General features: G+C 44.2%; 1 protein-coding gene across 4 annotated transcripts; it reads left to right on the top strand.

The window, feature by feature from the left end:
• The first annotated feature begins 1,202 nt into the window (after nt 1-1,202).
• LOC105454161 (methylcytosine dioxygenase TET2) lies at nt 1,203-22,352 on the top strand. Of its 4 annotated transcripts, XM_011696571.1 has the most exons (12): nt 1,203-1,279; nt 1,688-1,762; nt 9,165-9,392; nt 13,292-13,529; nt 14,783-15,018; nt 15,181-17,683; nt 17,961-18,136; nt 18,271-18,624; nt 18,712-18,939; nt 19,095-19,249; nt 19,400-19,704; nt 19,798-22,352. In XM_011696571.1, exons 3-12 carry the CDS (start codon nt 9,303-9,305, stop codon nt 22,005-22,007), a joined length of 6,495 nt encoding a protein of 2,164 aa, XP_011694873.1. In that variant the 5' UTR covers nt 1,203-1,279; nt 1,688-1,762; nt 9,165-9,302; the 3' UTR covers nt 22,008-22,352. The 4 variants fall into 4 exon arrangements, with proteins under 4 accessions (XP_011694873.1, XP_011694869.1, XP_011694870.1 ...); XM_011696567.1 differs by having other exon boundaries at nt 19,400-22,352; XM_011696568.1 differs by lacking the exons at nt 1,203-1,279; nt 1,688-1,762 and adding an exon at nt 5,630-6,081 and having other exon boundaries at nt 19,400-22,352.
• The last annotated feature ends 1,310 nt before the right edge of the window (nt 22,353-23,662 follow it).

The raw sequence follows: 23,662 nt of genomic DNA on the forward strand, positions 1-23,662 counted from the left end.
TTTCCGCGCCTGCCTTTGGACCTCGATGTTCACTCGTCGCTCTCACCCTCACCCTCACCCTCACCCTCGCACACCAATCTTGACCTCATCGCATGGCAGATTACGCCTGGGCTCTTTGAGTGCGGAAAAGTCGCCAGATATTAATAAACTGTTTTCATTGCTTCTCCGCAAAGTGGCAGTGTATATAATTATGCAATAATTAAAATCTGTTTACTGATGAAAATCATGAGAAAGAAAACGATGGCATTAACCATAGCTCTAGATATTAATTAATCATGATTCAGAATTATAAAAAAAAAGAATGTAATACATTTTTTAATTGAGTTTAAAACTTATAATAATTAGCTTTGTTAGAATAAACTGCGAAAGCAAATATTCATCTCGTAGGAGAAAGTTTTCGCGCTAATTAGAAATGTACCAGACACCGAATTCGCAAGTTATTTGAGCGTCCGATGTCTGAATGTTGAAAAGTTTTTTACGACTCATCGGCCATTACCCAATATTCTTTTAGTCTCTATTAGCAGTTTCTTAACTTTTTTTTGCTTATATTAATTATTCGTTTTCTACTTATCTCAATTATTATTTTAAAACATTGTATGCTATTTTAACTTTTTGTATTTATTAAATCACATCTAATTTTTAATTTTGGAGCTGTAATCATTTATGCAAATATAGTCTTAAATATAAATCTAATTTTTAAATTAGATTTTTATTTTTGATTTTTAAAGAGCTGTTAGCTAATTATTTAATTGTTTAATTAATATGTGTGATTTTATTTTTTTGATTATTTTTCTGACACTTGATATAACGAGAAAGTATTTCTACAACTTCTTTTCGCGGTTACCATATGTCTTTTCGAGGGAATGTACTATACGTCGGTAGCACAACTTTCTAAAGATAATGCAGTTCTCTGTATGTATCGTATGACACATATAAAATATTTCTGTCATTGAAGAGGCAATATTTTTTACGAAATTGTATGATTTTTATTGCAACTCGAAAATGTCGTATATGTTTCTCTATAAGCTAGCTTTATTAGGCGACCAGAATTTGGAAAAAAGTCCGCGGATAAAACAGTAGCGTTACCGACGCGCAACGAAGATGTATCTTATGGGAAGCGCTGAAAACGGACGGTACATCTAAAAGCTTCGCGTTACTCCCGTATGTATAATGGCACTGCATATAACAAGACAGCCTCCTCACAGTAACAATAACAATGTATCGTACGCGTCGTGTTTTCGTTGTTTTCACATGGTATGCAAAGCACGATTAATGTATAGTAAGTTGAATTTCTCACAAGAACGTTATTTGCGCGAAACATATAATTGTTGCTATAAATAATTGGTACCGAAAAGGCTAAAAAGAGATCGAGTTGACAAAAAACGTTCGCCGGATTAAGGTCAACGATCTGCGCGACTCCAATTCGGGGATCCGTGCCGTTCCACTCTTGAATAGATCGAAACAACTTTATGTACATACACCCGTCCAGAATCTAATCTAACGCCGCTCCGGCCATGGAAGTTATACTTTTATTACCGGTTCTATTGAACTTAACGAGGTCAATTGAGGCGATACGCGGTTGCCTTGATTTTACGATAGCCGAACGCGATGCGACGATAAACGGCGATCCGCCAACCGTAAATTGTAATCCACCCGCGCGTTTAACAGCTCCCTTTTTCGTTTTCAGCACCTGTACCACCTGCAGACCGGCGAAGGGACGTTCCGTGAACGCGGGAGGGGACGAGGCAAGGGCGCCACGAGGGTGAGTAATGCGCCTCGATTTAAACTCTATTTTCCATCATAATTCAATTCTTAGCTCGACAATACATATAAATGGCACGTGACGCGACTGTGATAACCGTACAATTATGTACTTATATTATAAACAGAATAACGAATTAAACAATTAATTTAGAATATGAATTTAAAGGGGCCGCTAAGAATAAAATTCAAATTATTAGTTTTTATATTTATTAGCCTAACATTGTACATTTAATTACTTGTAAAACATAATAACATGAATATCAGCTAATTTAGCCCCTCTATATTACTCTATTTTCGAAGAATAGTAAATTACATTACGAATATAATAATATATTCTTTAGAATTATCTTGTATTCTCCTAACTTTAAAAGCTACTCGTATACCTAAGTCGCAGGAGGGTATTATCGTCACGTTCGCTTGGATATTTATTGGATATTGTCTGCGAAGCGTAAAGATTCAAGGATAAATTAAAGGCAACTACGCGAGCTGCGTGCGCATTATCAAAAAATAATCGCGCAATTTATTGTCCCGTCGAGACGGAACGTCGGAAATCGATGCGGCCGCGGGGGGGGGGATGATTCATGTATATATTCGCGATTTCTTAATTGCCAGAGACGCCGCGCCGTAACGTGTTTAGAGGCCCTACTTCGCTGACGCGCGCGCGGGCCAGCTATCTCTCCGGTACCGGCTGTACGGAGTTTCAGAACTGATATTAAGCAAGGTGGTATTGATCGACGCACGTTGCGCCTGTCCGCGTTACTGCACCGCCATGTTTAAAATCCGCTTGTGCCTTAAGCCGCCGTGCGGACTTGGGCACGCATGCGGCGGAGCACTCGGCTCGGCGGCGCGAGGAATTTTATTTCGCCATCGGTTCGCGGGGACGGTCAACTCTCGGTAATATGTACGGCGTATTTAATTTTCATTTTCTCACGAAGGCGCGAGGATGTCGAACTTCAATGCTGCTCGCAGATCGATTACATTATCAGGTTGAACTTCGAGACGATAACGCGAAAGGTTTCGCGTCGAGTTGCTCGACACGAGCACCGAGTTAGTTCTCCTCACTTCGATTACGCGCTCGAGCTCCCCTCGCTCGGAGGCGGAGAACGAACGGCGCGAATTTCCTATTGTCTTTGTTTCTTTCTCGAATTTTTCGTTATTCACCGGGCGTTTTAGCAGCGGCGAAGAGAAATCGGCCCGGCGACCCACGGGGCCTTTTCTTATCTAATCTGTCAACACGTGGATAAGATAGCACTACCACATTCTTGTATTTTACCGCCCTGGTAAAATAAGATAGGCCCACACCGTGGAGTATTTCGCGGATCCCGAATAAACGCGCCTCTAATTTCTTTTTCTCTTTTAACGCGGAGCGTTTCTTGTGTATTTTTCTTCTCGGATCGGTCTTGAATGATTTGTGTATCGTTATCGGTGTCTCCGCAACAGTGCAACAGTACGTACGTATAAAGGTATGTTCTAAAAATGAGAGAAAAGTACGCAAATGCGCGCGACAGCGCTCTGTAATATATATATATATATATATATATATAGTAACAAGACGGGGAAGATTCTCTTGCGGCGGGCAAAGATCGGCGGGCTAAGGAAGGCTTAAGGGTAGATCCGCGAGGCGGTCTTTCGAGGACTCGTTTATTAACGTCCCTGCAACTTGTTGCTGAGTGCGCGTTGCCATACCGGCCCTTTTGACCTCTTTCAGGGCATCTCTATCCTCTTCGTCGGTCCTCTTAACGACGGCCTGCCGGAGGGACGGAGGGTCCCACTCGGTCGGATCGATTATCCGTTAGCAATTGAAACTGATTGAAACATCTGTCTTCTTTCCTTTTTCCGGGTTACGTAGAGGGCACGGACGAATCTGTCTTCTTGGCAACGTCTAAATCAACCTTTGATCTATTCGGCGCGACTTCGGAAATTCGCTACTAAATTACATATATACGAAAGAGCGCTCGCATGGCCGTTTTGCCAGATCGACTCTAGAGAGAAAAAAATGATGGTGTATTATTAACTCGGCTCTATCCGCGCTCAGTGTCCTCGCTAGAGCGCGCGCGAGCGCTTTCCGTTCCTTCCGATACATAAACATTTCTCTTGACGGCGGCAGGTATTCTCTTGCCCCACCACCAACCGGAGTTTTACCCCCTCCGTCGCGTCACAGCCACCTCCAGTTACAATGACGTGTTGGTGAACCATCCCCCTCTCTCTCGCCGTCGACGTCGTCGTCGTCGTCGTCGTCGTCGCCGTCGCCGTCGTCGTCGTCAATGGCAGCGCGGTGGCGGCGGCGGCAGCGACAGCGGTGGCGGCGGCGGTGGTGGTGGTGCGGCGGCGGCGGCGGCGGCGACACCAACACCAACACCGGCCCTATTGCTCCCATCCGTCTGCCTATGGAGAGCCATAGCAATTTCGCGACGCAAGTTTTGTTTTTCCTTTCTTCTCCGCGACCTCACTGTTGGAGCACGTCGTCCCGCCGATACTTGAAGCATGTTTTTCTCGTATAATACTCCGATATTCCTTCCCTTTTATCATTATGAGTCGCGTAACTATTATGGAATTTAATCTACCTATGCTCGTAAATGATGCTACAAAGTTTCTGCAATATAAAATATAATATACACAAATTATATTATATAATATTTTGTCAAAGTATATTATAATTTGAGTAGTTAAAATGTATCGTTTGATCTTCCACTCTTGTGAGAGTGATGCATTCCGACTCTCGGAAAGATTAGGCGGTGCGATAAGATTTCAAGTCAATAAATTATATATATATATGGCTTATTCAAGATAAATCTGAATCTGATATTCAAGGTAACTAAATCTAAAGCTAAATATAACTAAATATAACTAAAAGTTATTCTAAGCTATCGACGATAATTCCTTTTTCGTTTTGTAAATGTCGAAGAAACATCGGATACAGTTGAATACGCTAGTTAGCTAGAAACAGGCAGACAGTTGGAAACGCCAGACTAAGAGCCGTAGAAAAACAAAAGTACAGAAAGAGAGGGAATGGAAGGACACGAAGAAGAGCGGGAGGTCATGTAAAATCGACACGAGCGTGCACGAGCGTTTCCGAGCGCCGCGAGCTGTTCTACATGGAAGAAACGGCGCCGTGTCGTTGCTTCATGACGGTGAGGTAGAACGCCGAAGCTTGTTTACACGTTTGGAGATGTCGAGGTGTGGAAGAAGCGGTCAATGCAATCGGTCGGGGGTCCGGACTTGGAATCACTCTTAAGCCCTCGAAAACAATTCCGAGACACAGTCAGACCTGACCATCCCCTATCTCATTTATGCTATCCAATCCTCCTTCGGCGTGTCAATTTGGCGTGAAAATCCGTGAGACAGTCCATGTCAGGGGGCATAAGAAAATTATGTCTTGCTGATAAAAGATGTTATATATCGGCGAGTGTGATTCTCGGAAGACCTCATAGGGATAGGGATACCCCGTAGTCGAATCTTTCTTGGTCAAACTTCCGGTCGTACCGCCATGGCAGAAATCGGCGCGTCGCGAGGAGACGCAGGAATTCGCGATATCGCGCTGCGATAACGCGCGACGCGGTGGCCCCAGTGGGGAGATAAGGGGAGGCGAGTCGTGGGAGAGAAACAACGAGGCACGACCGCGCACACCCACACGCGCGATTGCGCGCTCGTGCTCTCGCGAGCGGGAGAGAAAGAGAGAGAGAGGCAGACGAAGAGGGAGCGTAGAAAGGTGGGAACGCAGTCGGCGAGCGCGAAGAGGCGCGAGAGGAAGAGGAAGAGGCAAGAAAGAGAGGGCGGGGAGAAGGGATGCGAGCAAGGGGGCCGAGGGGCGCGGAGAGGGCGACGGAGTAAAAGGGAGAGGCGTCTCATGGGAGTTATTCGGCGGATCGCTCCGCGACCAGAGTGATCTCTCGTGAGTGCTGAGGGCGATCGATTCCGATCGGTAGTTGAACGAGTTTGAGCGCGGTTTGTTGTATTCGGCGCGAATCCCTCCGCTGCACCGCCGGTGGGAAGTAGTTTCTCGCGCACGAGGTTTCCTCCGGAGCTCGGGTGTGTGGGTGTCACACTGCCGGTAAATCGGGAAAGGAATCACGGGTGCGCGCGCGGAGAATAAACGTAGGAAACGACATATGTACATACATACGTAACTTGGCTCGTACGTAGTCGAGTGCGAGTGATCCCATTCGAGTTTCAAGTGCTTCCAGACAAGATTTTAAAGGAGGAGATCAAGCCGTGTGTTCACACACGAAGCATTGGACCGCGAAGAGCGTTGTCGCGAGAAGTGTGAGTTTATCTCTCTCTCTCTCTCTCTCGCCTTCATCGACTGTCCGATGAGATGTAAGTTTTTTAATTCATCTCTTAGCGTCGAAGGTGCGTAATTATATGGCACGTGTTTGGACAATCGCACCCTCCGCCAGCAGCGTTCCCGCTTCTCTCCGACCGGCCGGCAAAACTCTAATCTTATTTTTACTTCGTTTTTTTTTACATTTATTAATAAAACGAGAAATCGATGAAGACAGAATGGAGAATACGATGAATTTGGTCGCTATTTCGTCATCGGTCTGCTTTATATTTAGTCGTATTTATATTTTCGGAGCGGTTCGGATTCTTTTTCTCTCTCTCTCTCTTTTCTCGAACGCGATAGCGTGGATCACGATGTCGCAATACGACTCTTCCACGATGTGTACGAAGAAAAAGAAGCTGGATGATTCATAAAAAAGCTTTGAGCTCTTGTATAACATTCACTTGTATAACGTGAACATGATCTCAATCGATAGCTCATATTTTTTGTATTCGATGCCACGTGTAACTCCGTTATATAAATCTAAAAAAAAAATTGCAGCCGGATTTGAAACAAAACTTCGTCGCTTAATGATTCAACCTACGTAACGCTCTAGCTTTAAATTTTCAGCTCCATTCAATGCCACAGACTTAGACATTATTCTGTCGACTTTGTTGTCAAAGTTAATTTAATGCACAATTCAATTCCTGCATAAATTGTCGTAACGCTGCAGCGGTATATTATAATTCTAATAGTACGATCGGATTATATAACGCTCGATTGGTATCTACGAAACCCTTTGCGCGTCAAGGACCAAAACGCCGAGCGCGAAACTCGATTTCGCGAACCGTGTGCTCTGATGTCTGCAGCCGGTTACGCAAGCCGGCATTCGTCTATCGTGATCGCGGAATTTAGGTCAAACGACGTGTCCTCCACCACTATCGGCGATTCGACGAAACGTCGTGAATTCCGCTCGTTTTATTAACTTTTTGCCGTTCCATCGGTGCGCGCGCTCGCGCCCGCGCGCCGCGCAAATCAGACGACGATCAAGGTGATCTATAACGAAGAAAAATATACGCGTTGACCTGCGAGTAATGCGATCGATTGAGCGAAGCTCTGCTCGTATGAGACGCTCGGGAAAGAATAAAATGTCCCGCCGACTCTCGCCCGAGGCGCACTATTTACGGAAAATTCACTAGGGCTTAATAAATGAAGGATTATTCGGGATTATACTTGGAAACTTTTCGAATCTGTTCTCGGCAAAAAGGGACCTTTTCCTTTATTCTTTTCTTAGCTGACATCAACTTTTCGCGTCATTTTGCGATATATATTAATATTTTGTTGATGCGCTCCGGTGTCCTGCAAAGTAACTTGGTGTCGCGTCGCACAACATGTTATAAAGGAGAAGCGATGTTCGAGCGATGAAACGCGCGAGTATCGTATGTACTTATACTTTCATTTGGCTTAAGTCAACAAAATGTGAATCACCACCGAGTGGAATGGCCGACGCTGACGTTGAAATCGGTTGGTGGCGGTCGGTCAATGCCCACGCGCCGGCCACGTGGTTTGACAGAGCTCTATGCCCGATTATTTCCAGAGCTCTCGCACTGGACGCTACGGAACTCCATAGTAATTGGCAATCCAAATCCGTCAACATTTGCGTTAATCTCAACCCGATTATCACTGGTAATGAAAATAGCGCAATCGATGTCTCCGAATATGTGCAAACGTTGACGCGATGATCAATATATATTTCGTATTTCTCGACAAATCATAATATTCGTATATATAACGTAGTATATATAATATAATAACATTGATCTCAAAAATCTAACAAGGGAACTCTATAGCGGAACTCTGTTTTCTCGTTTCCTTATCCGAATCTTGAAAACTCCACGCACGAATGATCCTGGATAATTGGCTGTTTGCCCACATCTGGTACGAGAAGGTGAATCGCAACAAGATCTAAAATAAGTAGACGATGAGAGAGCGCTAGCTAATCCGAACCGTCTCTCTGAAAAAGGTCACTCGTCTTGTCTTACACTTTGCTGATCGATGATTGACGTCTCAAAGGATCCATCATTCCCTTCTGGACGTATTCAATGAGGATTTATCAATCGGTATCGCGACCCAACATACCTGCACGTGGAATAAAAGCGGCAGCCTCTTTAAAGACTTTTTCCATTTCCTTCTTTCCTTTTTCTTCCTTTATTTTTATGAAAAAAAAATGGATCTCGTTGGATTTACAATAACGTGGGAACTTTTTAATGAAAGGAATTCATAACCGTGATTACATTACGTCTTTAGGATTGCCATTGATTGTTTCTGACGTTTTTCGCTAAAGATGGAAAAAATGGTACGATTGATACTTTCTTTTTTATATGACGCGGTGCATACGAATAAGATTTTCGAAATGCTGATCCAAGCGACTCGAGTAGGTGACAAATGTTCCGCAAGGGAAAGAGCTCTCCTTGCGAGCTCAGCGTAGGTCCCACTCGGCAACGTCCCGTCTATTTATAAATCGATGCATAATATAATATATATTTGATACATAATCACATGTATATCGAAATGCAAAGGCGATTCTAAGGCGACTCTTTGACAGTGCAAATAGCCTTGAAAAATCGGCTAGTCACATTCGTGAAGGGACAAAGACATTCGTAGGGGGAAACGGTGATCAGCTTGGTTGACGATGCTTGTTGAACTATGGAAACCGTTTCAAGCCGCCTCGGCCTACTTAAGCCATGTCGTTATTTTTAGCATTAGGGTCACCACTGCCGTATAGCTGGCTTTAGTATCATCCTTTCTTCCTACGATTTGAATCTAACTTTCTCGACCCTTCGCGCCTTCGTGTCGTTTCTATGATTATCGGTTTCAGTCATAAATTCAATTATAAATTCGATCAATTTACATTTAGATTAAGAGAAGTTCTTTCCACATAGAATTAACGAATTTCTAAACTTTAAAATAGATTTATATTTGGATAAGATTTCGTATTACTCGAATACGTGCCATTTAAATTTATTCCAGAATCTACATTAAATTTACGAAAATTATTTTTCGAGATTGTCGAGTTTTCTGTGAAATTATACACATACGCGAAACACAATAAAACGAATGGGACGAATGTTTGTTGCAGAATTACCGAAAGATCGCACGGCAGGTCAGCACACCTGATAGCGCACCAGCTGGTCTCGGTAGTCCGCAGGGCGGTATTGGCGGTTTACAACAACAACACCAGCAACAAACGCAACAACCGTTGCACCAGCCCGATCCCATGCAGCAGACCAAGGACAATCTCAATCCCGCGAACCAACAAACGGGCGCCCTTAGAAACGGCAACCCGCCACCACCTGTCGTCTCTATGGTAAGTCTTAAATCTCTTTATTAATATTGTTCAAATTACGCGAGGGATAATCGATCTTTTCATCGCATTTTCTCTTTTATTACAATAAATTATATTATTGCTATAAAAACTCGATACAAGACACGCGCCTAATTAATTTTAATCTACATTGATAGAAAATTTTTATCTCGGTTTAATTCACTGTTTAACTTTTTCTAATTATTAGAACTGAAAAAAGAAATAAAAAGTAAGTTAAACCAATATTAAAGTTAATCTACATTGGTAGAAATGAGGTTTGGTAGAAAATAAGATTATTAGATACTGAGTTAAGAAATCACAAAAATAGAAATCTGTTTTGTGAAAAGACCTTAAAGATCGCCTTATACTTATAAAGATCAAATCGGTCCGATTAGGATGTAAAACAAATGTTAACATTCGCGGAGCGACATTGCTCACAACAGTCCATGACTGCAAAGGAATCGACTGCCGAAATAGCGGCGTAACATGGAGGGCAAGGGTAGACTACCGGCAGACAGTGAGTGCGGGGGCGGTGACCGGCCGCCAACGCGAATCAATACCCGCAGGAACAGGAACCACCGACCTACCGAGAGAGACGGAGAGAGAGAGAGAGAGAGACGGAGAGAGGGGAAGAGGAGAACGACGTATCCCGGGGACGAAAGGAGAGAAAGAGAGAAGCGATGAAAAGCGAGCGGTATCAAGAGGTGGAGCAGGAGTAACGATACGATAGAAGCCGGCAAGGGTGGCCGCTCGCGTCGCAGGGGTACGCCGCCGCGGGTAGACTACCCCCCGCGATTTTTTATATGGAGATTTATTCCTTTTATACACGCTCCGTCTTCTTCGACTGCCGACTGTGTTAATATTTTAATCGTCCTTATCGTCTTTTTTCCTCACGGACGAACGCAACGAACGAATCGCGGCGACTCAAATGATAAATGAATCATCCGCGCACCGCCGCCGTCCGCCCCATACGATATACGCGTGAAGCTCCCCACGTGTGTATATTCTTTAGTGAAATAAACGAATCGATCGATAAAGCTTGCGCTTATATGCGCGATCCATGATTCGAGACGGTACGAAATTCGCAATTTGCTATTCGTATGTGAGATATGCGAATAGCGCAAATGGACATACTCGTCGAATTTGCATTCGTCGTTTACCATTCCCGGCCAATTCGCCGGCGGAGCAGTTTTATTTATTTTTTTTAATTTTTTTGTTTACAAAATCAAAGGGCGCGAATCACCACGCATCGCGCGCAGTCTGGCGCGCAAGCTTAAGAGAGATATTGCATGCACACCGTGCGTTGGATCGGCAATAAAAATTCCGTAACCTTGTAATTGAAGCGCGTTTTTTTCATGCGGCTCTCTTCATCGTGACTTTCCTTTTGTTGCACACAGCAATCGTTAAATTTATCGCGTACCAAGCACTCCTGAGACAAAACGTCTTAGTTACGCGTTTCTGATGATTCACCGCGAATGACGGGAGAAAAGATAGGTTTCAATTAAATTTTTAATTAAAAAATTAAGCTGAAAGTTGCAACTGAATCTCAGTACCGAGAGACACATCATGTAATCACGAAATGCCATTGAGTTTGCCTGCGAATCGAAATTGTCAATTAATCGGGACGTTGCCGCACGCATTGCAGCCGCGATCATCTTAATTTGCATAACGATATGTTTCGCATAGCGTCCAACATATAGGTACGTAAATATGCGTGCGCACAGATGTCCAATTCATTTATCGTTATAGCCTCATCGTTGTTGCAATATCGATATCGCTTCCAGACGAGAGAGCGTGATAAACTTATACACTCGCGAAATACGTCACATGCACGAAATATAATCTCATTCGTGCGGTTGCTCCCTTTCCCGCGTTGCATTTAAACGCGGGGCGTTCTCCATTGATGTCTAACGCCCCGGCGTTAATTGTGCATTTCGCGCGTTTAAACGCGGCTATATTCGACCATGGCAAACACGTTCGGTGTCGCGCGCGACACCGATAATTGCTAATGCCGCGGCGATAAAGGAATCAACGGGTACCGGGCCGGGGCCGTATTCGTCGGGGCGTCCAATTATGCAATAAACCGAAACCGCGAAATGCCGCCGTCCGATCGTTGGCGGTGCGCAAATTGCGAATTGCGCTCCCGTTCGCCACGTACATGCGGTTTAGCCGCACGCGATCGCTCGCAGAAAGCGAGAGGGACGAAACGGCACCTGTCCGGCGCGTGCATCCCATTCTCCCCTCGCGGTCTTCTCCTCTCTCCCGCGTTGAAAATTCCCTCCTCGAGATCCCGACACGCGTCGCGTTGCACATCGATTACGGCGCGGGTGGCTGTTGAACGCGAATTGCGAACGCATCGGCCGCCGGTCGCGGCGGTTAAGATCGGGGAAAACGCGCGAGTGCGGGTGAAGCCGTGGCCGCAGTGTAGGGGTCGACAAACTCTCTCCCGCGCGAATGTCCGCCGGAAGGGCAACTTGGCTCTCCCGAGGGTCATGTTTGGGTGCTGTCACAGAACGTTCCGTTTTATCACGCCCGAGGTCTTAGGTTGCCCTAGGTCACGATGCCACGAGAACGGAAGGATTTTCTCCCCGGGGGAGAGACAGCGCGCGCCCGCTCCCGCGCGCGCACGTGTGCGTAAGATGAAAGAGAAGGAGGATGATACCGAGGAATCCCATGCCACGCTTGGCGAAACGCCCAGCTCTTTCAACGCTATCAGCCTCGACCACAAACACCGATTCACGGCCACTATAAGGGTTCTCAGAGAGAGAAAGACAGAGTGGGACGCGCGACTCCCCAAGACGACGAGACGGACGACTCTCGGGGCGATCGAACGTTCGGCACGAGACATTTGTTTGAATAGCTCGTACGTGATAACGCGTTAAATGTCAGATGCAGTTAATGTTTGCATCGGTGTACTTACTTCTTACTGACATAAACCGCGCTGAATCCTTAATGCATGTACATACATGTAAACGCGAGGATCTAAGCTCTTTATCTATTTGCGAGCGCGTTCTGCTTTATCAGCGCTTTTACATTTTGGCTCCGCGTGTGTAATCGCTCGACGGGGGTTGTTCATACGGAAACTCGATAGCTAAACGCCAATTTAGCGAACGACGATACGGCGGCTCCTCTCAGCTGCCTGAAGGCTCAAAAAGACCCGAATCTGCTTGCAGTTTAAAGTTCACGAATATTCACTTCGTGTCAAAAGATGGGACGCGTCGCTCGTCGTAAGATCGCAAACGCGCGCGCGTATTTTACGGGGCAAGCGCTGCGGGAGAGCGGATGACAAAAGATCGGCTGCGGTAAACGAACGAACGAACGAACGAACCAATCGTCCTGACTCTCCCTTCTCGTTTTGTACAAAGTTTTACAGTCCGGCTGCGAGGTTGCCGGCTCTCAACTCTCCTCTCCTTCGACTCGCATCGCTGCGGACGGTTCCTCTCTGCCTCGCCGTGCCTCGATACGTCCTTTTTTTCCCTTCGACGCCGTCTCCGTCGTTCCATCCCCGCTCGCCGAGTCTACTCTCTCGTTCTATCTCGTTGACACGAGAACGCGGGACAGGGAGGCGAAGCCTCCGAGAGAGAACGGCCGGACGGACGAAAATAAACGAAAGTGAACTCGCACAGCTCCATTTTTACGCGCACGACGCGTCATTTTGTCCCGGATGATTGTCGTTATCGTTATTATTTATTACACGATAAAATAGTTCTATGAAAAAAAATATATACAGGTACACGCGGGAATTATGCCTATAGATGTTCGAAACAAAGCACAAGATAAAATGCCACCTCTAATATGCAGACTCCGTTCAAACTTTGGTCCTTAATCCTCGACATGTTAATATGACAAAGAAAATTTTATGAAGAACACGACGTCAATTTTTTCTTATTTTCTATGCACAGTCACCTGGAGTGATGCCATTTTACGGTGATTCCGGCGCCGGTTTCCGTCCCGCAGCTGGATTTGGAAATACGGTTTGGCATCAGGGAGTCGGACCGGTTGGCACTGTAGCGGTCGAAACGTCACCGGCACCGTGGCCACCTCAGCAATTCATTCAGCAGATTCCCGCGCCAAATCAGCTCGAGGAGTTGAGGTATCACGCTCAATATGGAGGCGCGACACCCTATCATCCTCAAGCAGGTGAGTGTTACAAACGAAATACTAGATCTGTTCTCTTTAGCTGACTTCTTGCACCGTTCATCTTCTCTCTTTTTTTCTTCAACGTGGAAAGGAGGAATTCAGTTTAACTGAAAGCAACACGAACAGATCTCAGATCTTACACTTGTTACTTGCACTTTTTGTGCTCGGAATTTTTGCTTTCTCCCTCTCCCCTCCCCCCTCTCTCCGAATATATTTCTACCTCGTTTTAAGTGAGCAAAAATATTAGGGAATTTCAAGCAACGCGAAGCAGATCAATGCTCGCGAAACAGCAGTGATATTACTACATAGTTCTCCGGCATTCTTCCGAAAATCGTTATATTGTGTAAAATCCTTGGAAATCTTACCTCGGTTAACGTCTGTATGTCAAAAATGTATGTGTATATGTGTAAGAATGATCCTGCGGGTGTGTTGAAGGTGAAAAATATGGGAGTTTTAGAAGAGAACACTCGCACGTTTGAACGAATGAATACTTTATCAATTAACTGTTTTGTAATAGCGATCGTGAAAAATCGTTCAAAACCAGAAGTTCACTAAGTAACATCGCGAAAACGTATCGCAGAATATCGGAGCCGACCACACTAGATTATATCGTGACCACTGTCGGAGCTAAATTAAATTAATTCATGATTATTAGAATGAACATTATGTTCTTACACGCGATCTAAACTCTATGAGAGTTATGTTAACTCGACCGATGAGACTTTACTTCAACTAGGCTTCTTCGACTTTTTTTGAGACTCGTTGTCCTGAGAATGATCTTCCGACATGACATTGCTTTGTAAGGTGATCGCGTTCTGCTTCTCTTATTCTTGTTATTTATCTTATTATTTTATCTATTATCTTAGAGTATATTTATAATTGTAAAATAATAATTGTAACATGTGATTGTAAGATATTATAAATATCTTATAATTATGAATATATTCTAATAGAATAATAAATAATAGATAAGATAATAAGATTAGGAGAGATGGAACGCGCCTTGTAAAGTATTGAAAATATCTTACTATATTAATATTGTAAATATCTTAATTTAAATATTAAAAATATTTTACAATTGTGGTACTTTGGGAAAAAATTTAAATGCATACGTATAAAGTTTTCCGAAGTAGTTTTCGCTTTCTTAAACTACCGCGTACATATTAAGTGTTTTTCACTAGCGATGTGACTACTTTGTGTCATATTATGTAAGATTGCGTGTCTATATCAACATATTAATTTCAATGTTACAGTTCCGTATCAACAACAAACGTTCATACCGGCAGATCAGTCTGCGTTTCAACGAGCCGGAACGACGGGACAGTACACTATTACGGGGCAACCTTCACCGCTGACCCCAGTCGGAGGACAAACGGTGGTTTCGACGCCTCAGAGGCAGTTGAATGGACAATTTGTAGATCCCTCGGCTACCGCTAATCAGTCAGTCGCCTACGAGCGACAGGACTATGTGAATGGTTATCAACAACAAGTAAGTGTCTCTATAATTACATAAATTAGAGTCCAACTTATGCTTCGTTACACGCGCGGATTCAATTCTCACGATTTTCTCGTGTTTGCCCCTATTTTGATAGCTGTTCTAAAGAATCGTTTGCAACGAACGCTACACACCGCAAAACGGGGCTTCTTGCAGGATGTAACAATGGCGCCGCCTCCGTCGACAACTCCGACGAGTCGCAGCAGCTCGGTGCACATGGACAGTCAGCAGCAACAGCAACAAGGAGGTCCGCAACAGTCATCGCAGCAGCAGCAGCAGCAGCAGCAACAAAACGCTGCGGATACGCAAGTAAAGGGTTTCGCAACGATTGCCGCCTCCAACGTGTCGGGAAACGAGATGCCTGGGTATCCACTTCAACCGGACCCACAGAGTTTACACAGCTCTAACGGGTATCCAGGCTACGTGGAAATGGGTCAGCAATCAGCGCAGAACCAATGGCAAATGGTTCCGCAACAACAACAGCAACACCATCAACAAACGCAAATGCAACAATCGGTGGTCGACAATAATCAACAACATGTATGGTCAGATACAAGCGGAAAGATGAGCAATACTGTCAGCAGCAACATGAATTGGCAGGAGGGAACGATGCAGCAGCCACAGAAACCTCCATCGCAGCAGCAACAACAACAAAATATGCAAGGCAACATGAAGGTGGAACAGCAACAAGCTTCTCAAATGCAACCACAGGAACTGCCAAGACCAGCGAGTCACATGAGCTGGGAGACCGGAAGCGTGAAGGAACCCCAAACGCCACAGTCGTGGTCCGAAAACGCCGACAACCAGCAACAAACTCAGGGAAACTGGTCGCAACAGAGTCCGAAGTTACGAGATCCGCAAAACTCACGGTTGACGCCATCCAATCAACAACCGTCTCAGCATCAGACATCCTGGCTGCAGCACTCTCCGAAACTGTCAGACCATCAACACAGCAATGCTCAACAAAACGCGAGGATGACGCCTTCTGGCCAGCGTAGCTGGCAGCAAAATAGCCCGGAGATACAAGGATCTCAGCAGAATCCGAGACTGACGCCTTCCGGACAGCAGATGCAACAACAGCAGCAGCAACCGCAACAACAACAGTGGACGCAACAAACCAAGGTGGAGCAGAATCCCAGACTCACACCGTCCAATCAAATATCGTGGCCCGACACGCCGACTAGTCAACCGAATTGGTCACCAAATAGCATAAAAAGTGATAATAGTCAACAGCCGCAGCAACAGTGGCAGGACTCGCAGCCCAGTCCTAGACGAACTCCAAGTCATCAGTGGCAAAATCAACTGCCACAGGAAAATAAGTTGGACAGTCGAATGTCTTGGTCGCCTGTACATTCTGTATCGGAAACTCAACCGACTTGGGGACAACAGGCGACAAAGCAGGACATGCAAAACTCTGGAGAGAGAATTGCGTGGCAACAACAAACAACAGTGGATACTAGCAAACCGAACGGATTTCCGGAGAATCAGGATAACCCGGAAAGTCACATCTATGCTCAATCAAATCGAGTTAATCTCAATAGCAGACTGAAATCGATGATTTTGAACAAGCAACAGCAACAACAACAACAACAGCAGCAGCAGCAGATACAGCAACAACAACAGCAGCAGCAGCAGCAGCAGCAGCAGCAAGCTCACCATCATCAAATGCAATCGCAGCATGTTAATACCAATAATGGATCCACTTCAGAGTATTCAACGGACGATCAAATACGGGATGCACATGAAAGCAGCGAGAAGATGCAAGAGAAACGCACGGATCATTTTATGAACCAATCAAATATTATTTCGATGACGCAACCTAATGAAAATTTGACCGGTAATTTTTTATCGCATAGCCACCACCCTCGGGTAGATAATTTGCCCGACGGTGGTGGCTTATGGGAATGGACGGAAGGAGAACACAATCACAATAACGACACGAATAAAGACGACGATAATTCCGCATTGCCGGAAAATGGAATGACTGCTTTCGAAAATTTTATGAAGATCGCCACAGAAAAGAGTCAGTCATGCGAGAAAGACAAGGATCAATATTCGTTGGAGGCAGAAGAAACAAGCAATAAAGATCAAGAGATCGACGACAAGTCTTTCCAGCAAAGATTGTGTATGAATCAAATTGAGGGCACGTCTTTCGAAGGATCTCAAAAGATATCTGAAAGTGATGGAATGAAAAATAATTTTTTGAAGACGACAAACGCTACTGATCATACATCTCCTCAAGATAAATGCGATATCAATCGTGTGATTAAACAGGAGAACATCGAAGAACAAAATTATGTATCCCATGAAGCGTCCAACATCGTCGAGAACGAAGAAAATCGAGAGATTCCTCGAGATTATAAATTTCGCGGCGATGGCGGACCGGCAAAGGTGTCGCCGGGAACCGGTTCGTGGTGCTGTCGAAGAGGTGGGACCGAACAGCCGACTCCCGAACATCTGAGAGACGGCTGTTGTCAGGGTCTTCAAACCAAGGATGAAATACTGGAGGATTCTTCGGAGAAAGCCGAGTTAAAGAACGAAGGACCGAATAGTCCGAATACTCCGACTACGACGACAAAGTTGCAAGACCACTTGGACAAACTGAAGAACAATATCAGGACCGAAGTGCCGGACTGCAACTGCTTTCCCGCCGATAAATGTGAGTTACAATTACGTATTTTGTATTACATTAACATTGAGAAAGCACAACCACAAAAAAGACACACGAAAGAGAATTGTAAACGTAATAATGTAGATTTCATTGCCAATAACGCCGACCGGTTATACATTCTGAAATCCGGAGAGAAATATGCGTAATGTAATTTCTATTCAAAAGGGCATATGTATTACGTGCGCGGCATAATTGTTTCCGCTTTTGTTGTTTCCTTTCATTTACATATTAGCCGTTTGTAAATAAAATATCATTTAATCACAAGGTCCACCAGAGCCCGGTTCGTACTACACTCACCTCGGGGCGGCTGCAAGTCTGCCTGACCTTCGGAATGATCTCGAACGAAGAACCGGCCTTAAGGGCGATGCGATAAGATTTGAAAAGGTCGTCTATACTGGCAAAGAGGGTAAAACCACGCAAGGATGTCCAATGGCCAAGTGGGTAAGTCATTTTCCCAAAATAGTCGTGCAATTAGTAACTGTTAAAGATTATGTTAGAAAAGATATATTATATCAGCAACGGTTGTCTGTTTTTTTTTCTCCATACATGAAATTGTAAGGTGAATAATTTGCTAGATCATCCGACGATCCAGCATTGACGAGAAGATCTTAACCGTGGTAAAACATCGCCAAGGTCACAAGTGTCCAACCGCCTGGATCGTTGTAGCTATGGTTGCCTGGGAAGGGGTGCCGACTCACGAAGCGGATCGTATCTACACTCTCTTAAGTCACAAACTCAATCGATTCGGTCTTCCAACCACCAGGCGATGCGGTACCAACGAACCGCGAACTTGTGCGTGCCAAGGACTCGATCCTGACACGTGCGGCGCCAGCTTTTCCTTTGGCTGCTCCTGGTCAATGTACTATAACGGCTGCAAATATGCCAGAAGTAAAACCGTCCGAAAGTTTCGACTGTCTGTACGATCGGAGGTAAATATCTTGGAGGCAATCCAAACGATTAAGAAAACTAGTTATTTATTATAGATTATAATGAAAGAATTTTTTTTTGCTTTGCAGGAACAAGAAGTCGAAGAGAGAATGCACGTTCTGGCGACGCTTTTGTCACCTTTGTATCTTAGTCTTGCACCGGAGGCTTTCAATAATCAAACTCAATTCGAGCGGGAAGCGAGCGAGTGTCGCTTAGGATTTAAACCGGGTCGACCCTTTTCCGGTGTTACGGCTTGCATTGATTTCTGCGCACACGCCCATCGGGATCTACACAACATGAATAATGGATGTACCGTGGTACGTGAAAATTCAAAGCTTAGTTCGATACATCGATCGATTGACTGGAGATCTAATATTGTGACCATTGTTGTTTATTCTCTGCAATGTCTGGAAAAAAATAAAACTTATTTTATGTGTATAATAATATTTTTAACATTCGTTACGTTTTTCAGGTAGTTTCTCTTACAAAACATCGATCATTATCGAAACCCGAAGACGAACAGTTACACGTGCTACCTCTTTACATAATGGATGACACAGACGAATTCGGTTCAAAGGAAGGTCAGGAGAAGAAGGTTCGCTCCGGTGCTCTTGAATTTTTATCCAAGTTAGTATATTCTAAATATTCGAAAATAATATGTATGTAAAAAATTGCATCATGCAACTGTTGATTATTACGACTTGATTACTATAATTACTGTAGACACGAAGATGAGACGGTACATATATTTATACGTAAAATATATTTTTTGTTTAGATATCCATGCGAAGTTCGTGTTAGATCGGTACCTCTTCAACCATGTAGACGTCACGGTAAAAAAAGGAAAGAAGAAGAACCGGATATTCAGGCCGGCAAGAAGGATTCAGTCAAGATTATGGAAAGAATGGCTGATTCCGGGCGTTCGCCGGGACACGCAGATTCTTCTAAGCTACAATCGCAGTTAACACTGGAGATGACGCCCATGTTCGAAGGAATAGACGCGCAGCTGCAGAGTTCTCAGGTATCATCCACGGTCTTAGACAGTCCGGTATCCATGTATCAAGGATGGGGAGCATATCAAGGTGAGCAACAGTGGAATCGAAACGGCTGGCTCGAACAGCGTAAAAATAATTGGCTGAATCCATGGGGAGAATATCCTTCGTTTGGTGGTTTAGAGAGGGACATCAAAGTGGATCCAGACAGTACTAGTTTGGATGATACTAGGCCCAGGAGTGCCGTTTCTCAAGAAGAGCACAGACCAGGCTCGAGGAATCTACCTAACTCTACAGTGGACTCAGCCAGAGGATGTTACGGAAGCTCACCTAGAACTCATCCCGTTTCGCCTCATCGTTCGCACATCGGGAGCATATCCGGAGAAGTCTCCTACAACACATCACCCAGAGGCTGCGTCGCGACGCCACACGATCCGAAAATGATTCCGTTGAAAGGATTGGAACATTCAAACATGGAAAATAATTACGATCATCAAATGGCTTCTGGAATTTACGCCGCTTCTGTCAACGGGCAAAACAACGACTGTTCTCCCTCAAAAATTGGCTCCCTCAATCCATCGCTCGGCACAGAGATCGCGCATCGAAACATTCCATCCAAGATGAATCAGTCGCCAATTCACGTGCGCAACATGGGGCAAGATTGTGTCACTAATCAATTGAGGTTGCCGTCTCCTAAATATACGGGAGATTTTAATCCACAAAAATACTCGGATGCCATGACACAAAATTACACAGATGTCGAAGACTGTACGAAATCGTCACTGCTCAGGCCACAAGTTGAACAAACGTTTGCAAATAGAATGCAACATCTCTCTCCATCGAAACAAATGCAGTCACCCGTAAATTCTGGCTATCATAATCAATATTGTGACGGTAACACGTCAAATTTATTTTCTACAGAGACTTCAAACTCGAATGTTTTGGGACATAATTCGTTGCACGTGCCAGAACAGATGCGAAATGATGCGCAATGCTTGTCGAATGACCAGCGAAAATTCATTTATCATGCGCAAAGACAATCTGAATCGAAACCCTTTGTGAGCAATCATCCTCCGTCCCCGTCTTCTGAACAATCTTGCCTGCAGAAATGGAATATGGCGAATTCGTGGTGTGCTAATCAAGTTAAAAATTCACAACAATTTGATCAGCAGACGGGCGACAAGAAGATCTGGATCGGTAAACTAACGAAGCCGGATCAAACTAAAACCGCTGCCTGGGAAACTTCATCTGAACCATCGCCATTTCGAGTGCCAAAAGGAAGACCACCGTCGCGAACGATATCAAGTCAGAATTTATCCGCGGAGCCCCATGCATATCCAAATCCTTTGGCCAGAACATTTTTGAAACCTCCAGATTCCAAGCCCATTTTCCTGGACGCTCCGAATAGCAACGCGGCCCAAAACGGATGTATATCCAATCACTTGAAGGACAGTTGCACGGAAGATAAATTGCAAGAAGGATTTTATGATAACAAGCAAGAAGTATCTAATTCCAATCCAAATTCTCTCGCGTGGACCGAAGAGATGAAACAAGATTTCCACACTGTGCCCGGTTTAAGTCACCATGCGTTTCCTCAATACGGATATCCGACCTATCCGGTGTTCGAGAAACCTTACACGAATTCATGGGAGGGTTACAACTATAACCATCATCAATCATATCAGCCTCCGGAACAATTCTACCAGCAACCAAAGCGCGAAGGTTGCTTCCACTCGTCTCAATATCCGTATCAAGGTTTGAACCCGGCGTATCAAGGTTTGAATTCCGGCTGGACGAGGTGGGACACACCGCGATGGGATATTTACGGACCGCCACCTTATTTCCCGGTTCTACCGGAGCCTCCTCCGAAGGCGGAGCCACTCGGCGAGATAACGGATTATTCCGAGAACGAGGAATGCTTCAAGGATTCGCAAATGGGCGGTGTCGCGATCGCCCTGAGCCACGGTAGCGTACTCTTCGAGTGCGCGAAGCACGAGATGCATGCCACCACCGCACTGAAAAAACCCAATCGGCTCAATCCGACTAGGATTAGCTTGGTATTCTATCAACATCGCAATTTAAACCGACCCAAGCACGGATGGGACGAGTGGGAGGAAAAGATGCGACTGCGAAAATTGGGTATCACAACGTCGACTAGCAGTACATCCGTGTCGACGACCAATCCATCGACTCCAACTACCACGACAAGCCCCGGGAGTACGACGAACGAGAAAACGACACCACTTCCGCCACTTTCGCACATTCCAAATGTTCCCAGTTCACAGTTCATGATGAGATCACCTACTTACACCACAATGACTTGGACGACGCTCTTCCCAATGCATCCATGTATGATAACTGGACCATACCAAGAAGGTGGTGCGATTGGATGAGTCGAGGTCGGACGGTACAGCTTCGACCGTCGATGACCGAAGCTTGTACCGAAAAATGCCATCGCCAAAAATGGAATCGGCTGAAGGATTCGAGAGACAAGATCCTGAAGAAGAATCGCGAGGAATCCGATCGAGAATGAAATGACGAGGCGGCGACTTTACCATGAGAGGCTTTATATTGTTATTATCGTTATAGTTAGTTATTCCGAAAACGAGATACACACACTTTGCACTGCCATTTTTCTATTTCGAGTTTTACGCAAGATTTAAACATATAGCGACAAAAAACGTGCTTGAAAGAAAGCCTCGCGCCGGGTGTGACTACATCACCCTTTGTCGGGGCTCGCGTTTTATACTGACTTTTTACTGAGTTGAACTCGAAAGAGACTCTCGTAATCGAGCCAGAGGCTGCAAAATCGAGACAATGGTAAATGATCGAGGCTATTGACGTATCAGGAAAGCTCCGATGAAAGCTGCGCCTTGCGAAGACTTTGATACGAAGACTTTCGTATTCTGACCCTGTACACTTTAAGTAATATCGCTACGTATAACGATTTCGTGTTGGTAGAATTGTAATCTTACTAGCTAGTCGAAGTCTAGATGAATCACGCGATATCATACGTACACATAAAAGCACACATTGAACGTATATGCACTTCAAGACACTCAAGGAAACTTGCACGACGAGATCTCAGAATTATCGTATCTTTCCGACTTCGTAAAAAGGCAAAAGACAAAAATTGAGCAATTCTGTTCAGTTTATATGACATATAAAGAAATAAATGTGGATTATCTAAATTAATAAAAATAAATAAGAATGGAAGCTTTCAACAAGATTACAAATATAATTTGTAATAAAAAATATGTATTATTATATATATTATATATAATATATAATACATTATTATAATATATTTATTATATATATAATAATGTTTTAATTAAATTAATATATCTTTATATATTTTATCAATTGGCATCTCATAATGTTTCAATTAAATTCAGTCACTTTCAGATTCTAATAGAGGCTTTAGATTCTAAATTTTTTTCGGATCTGTTGGAGTCGAGAGAAAGGACCGATAGTTTCGAGAGACCGCCTTTTTATATTCATTAATTGAACGATTTTTTGCGAAAGTCCAAGAGCACAATCCTAAAAAAATCCAGACGACGACACACGATACAATGATCTCAAATCTTTAAATTAATTAAATGATATGTAATGTATATCTCTGATTTTTAGCCTTTGTACATTTCGCTTCTTATTCTCGTATTTATTTACGTGTTTGTACTCATAGCTAAGTACTAAGTACGATTAATTCAAGTGGCATGCGATATAATACTAACCATGCGCCCTTCGGGTCGGCTGAGTACAAAGCATTTATCTAACAATCACGTGACGCGTAGGTAGGGGTGTATCTAATGGTCGGCGGTATATGCTGGATACGCCAGGTGTTGTCTTCACCGTCTTGACGTTCTTCCCTTATCTGCTTGCTCCATCTCTTTTTACTCGAATCGGCATTTAGTTAATGGAAACTTTATGCTAGCTTTGCAACAAAGTTAAGCATTATTCAATAAAATTTAATAATAAATTTACTAGAATGGTGTTTGTGCGAATTAATTTTACGCTTTTTAAAAAATTAAAAAGTTAATTTCTC

The sequence above is a fragment of the Wasmannia auropunctata genome, unplaced genomic scaffold (genome assembly GCF_000956235.1).
Source record: "Wasmannia auropunctata unplaced genomic scaffold, wasmannia.A_1.0 LD335988.1, whole genome shotgun sequence".
Lineage (NCBI taxonomy): Eukaryota > Metazoa > Arthropoda > Insecta > Hymenoptera > Formicidae > Wasmannia > Wasmannia auropunctata.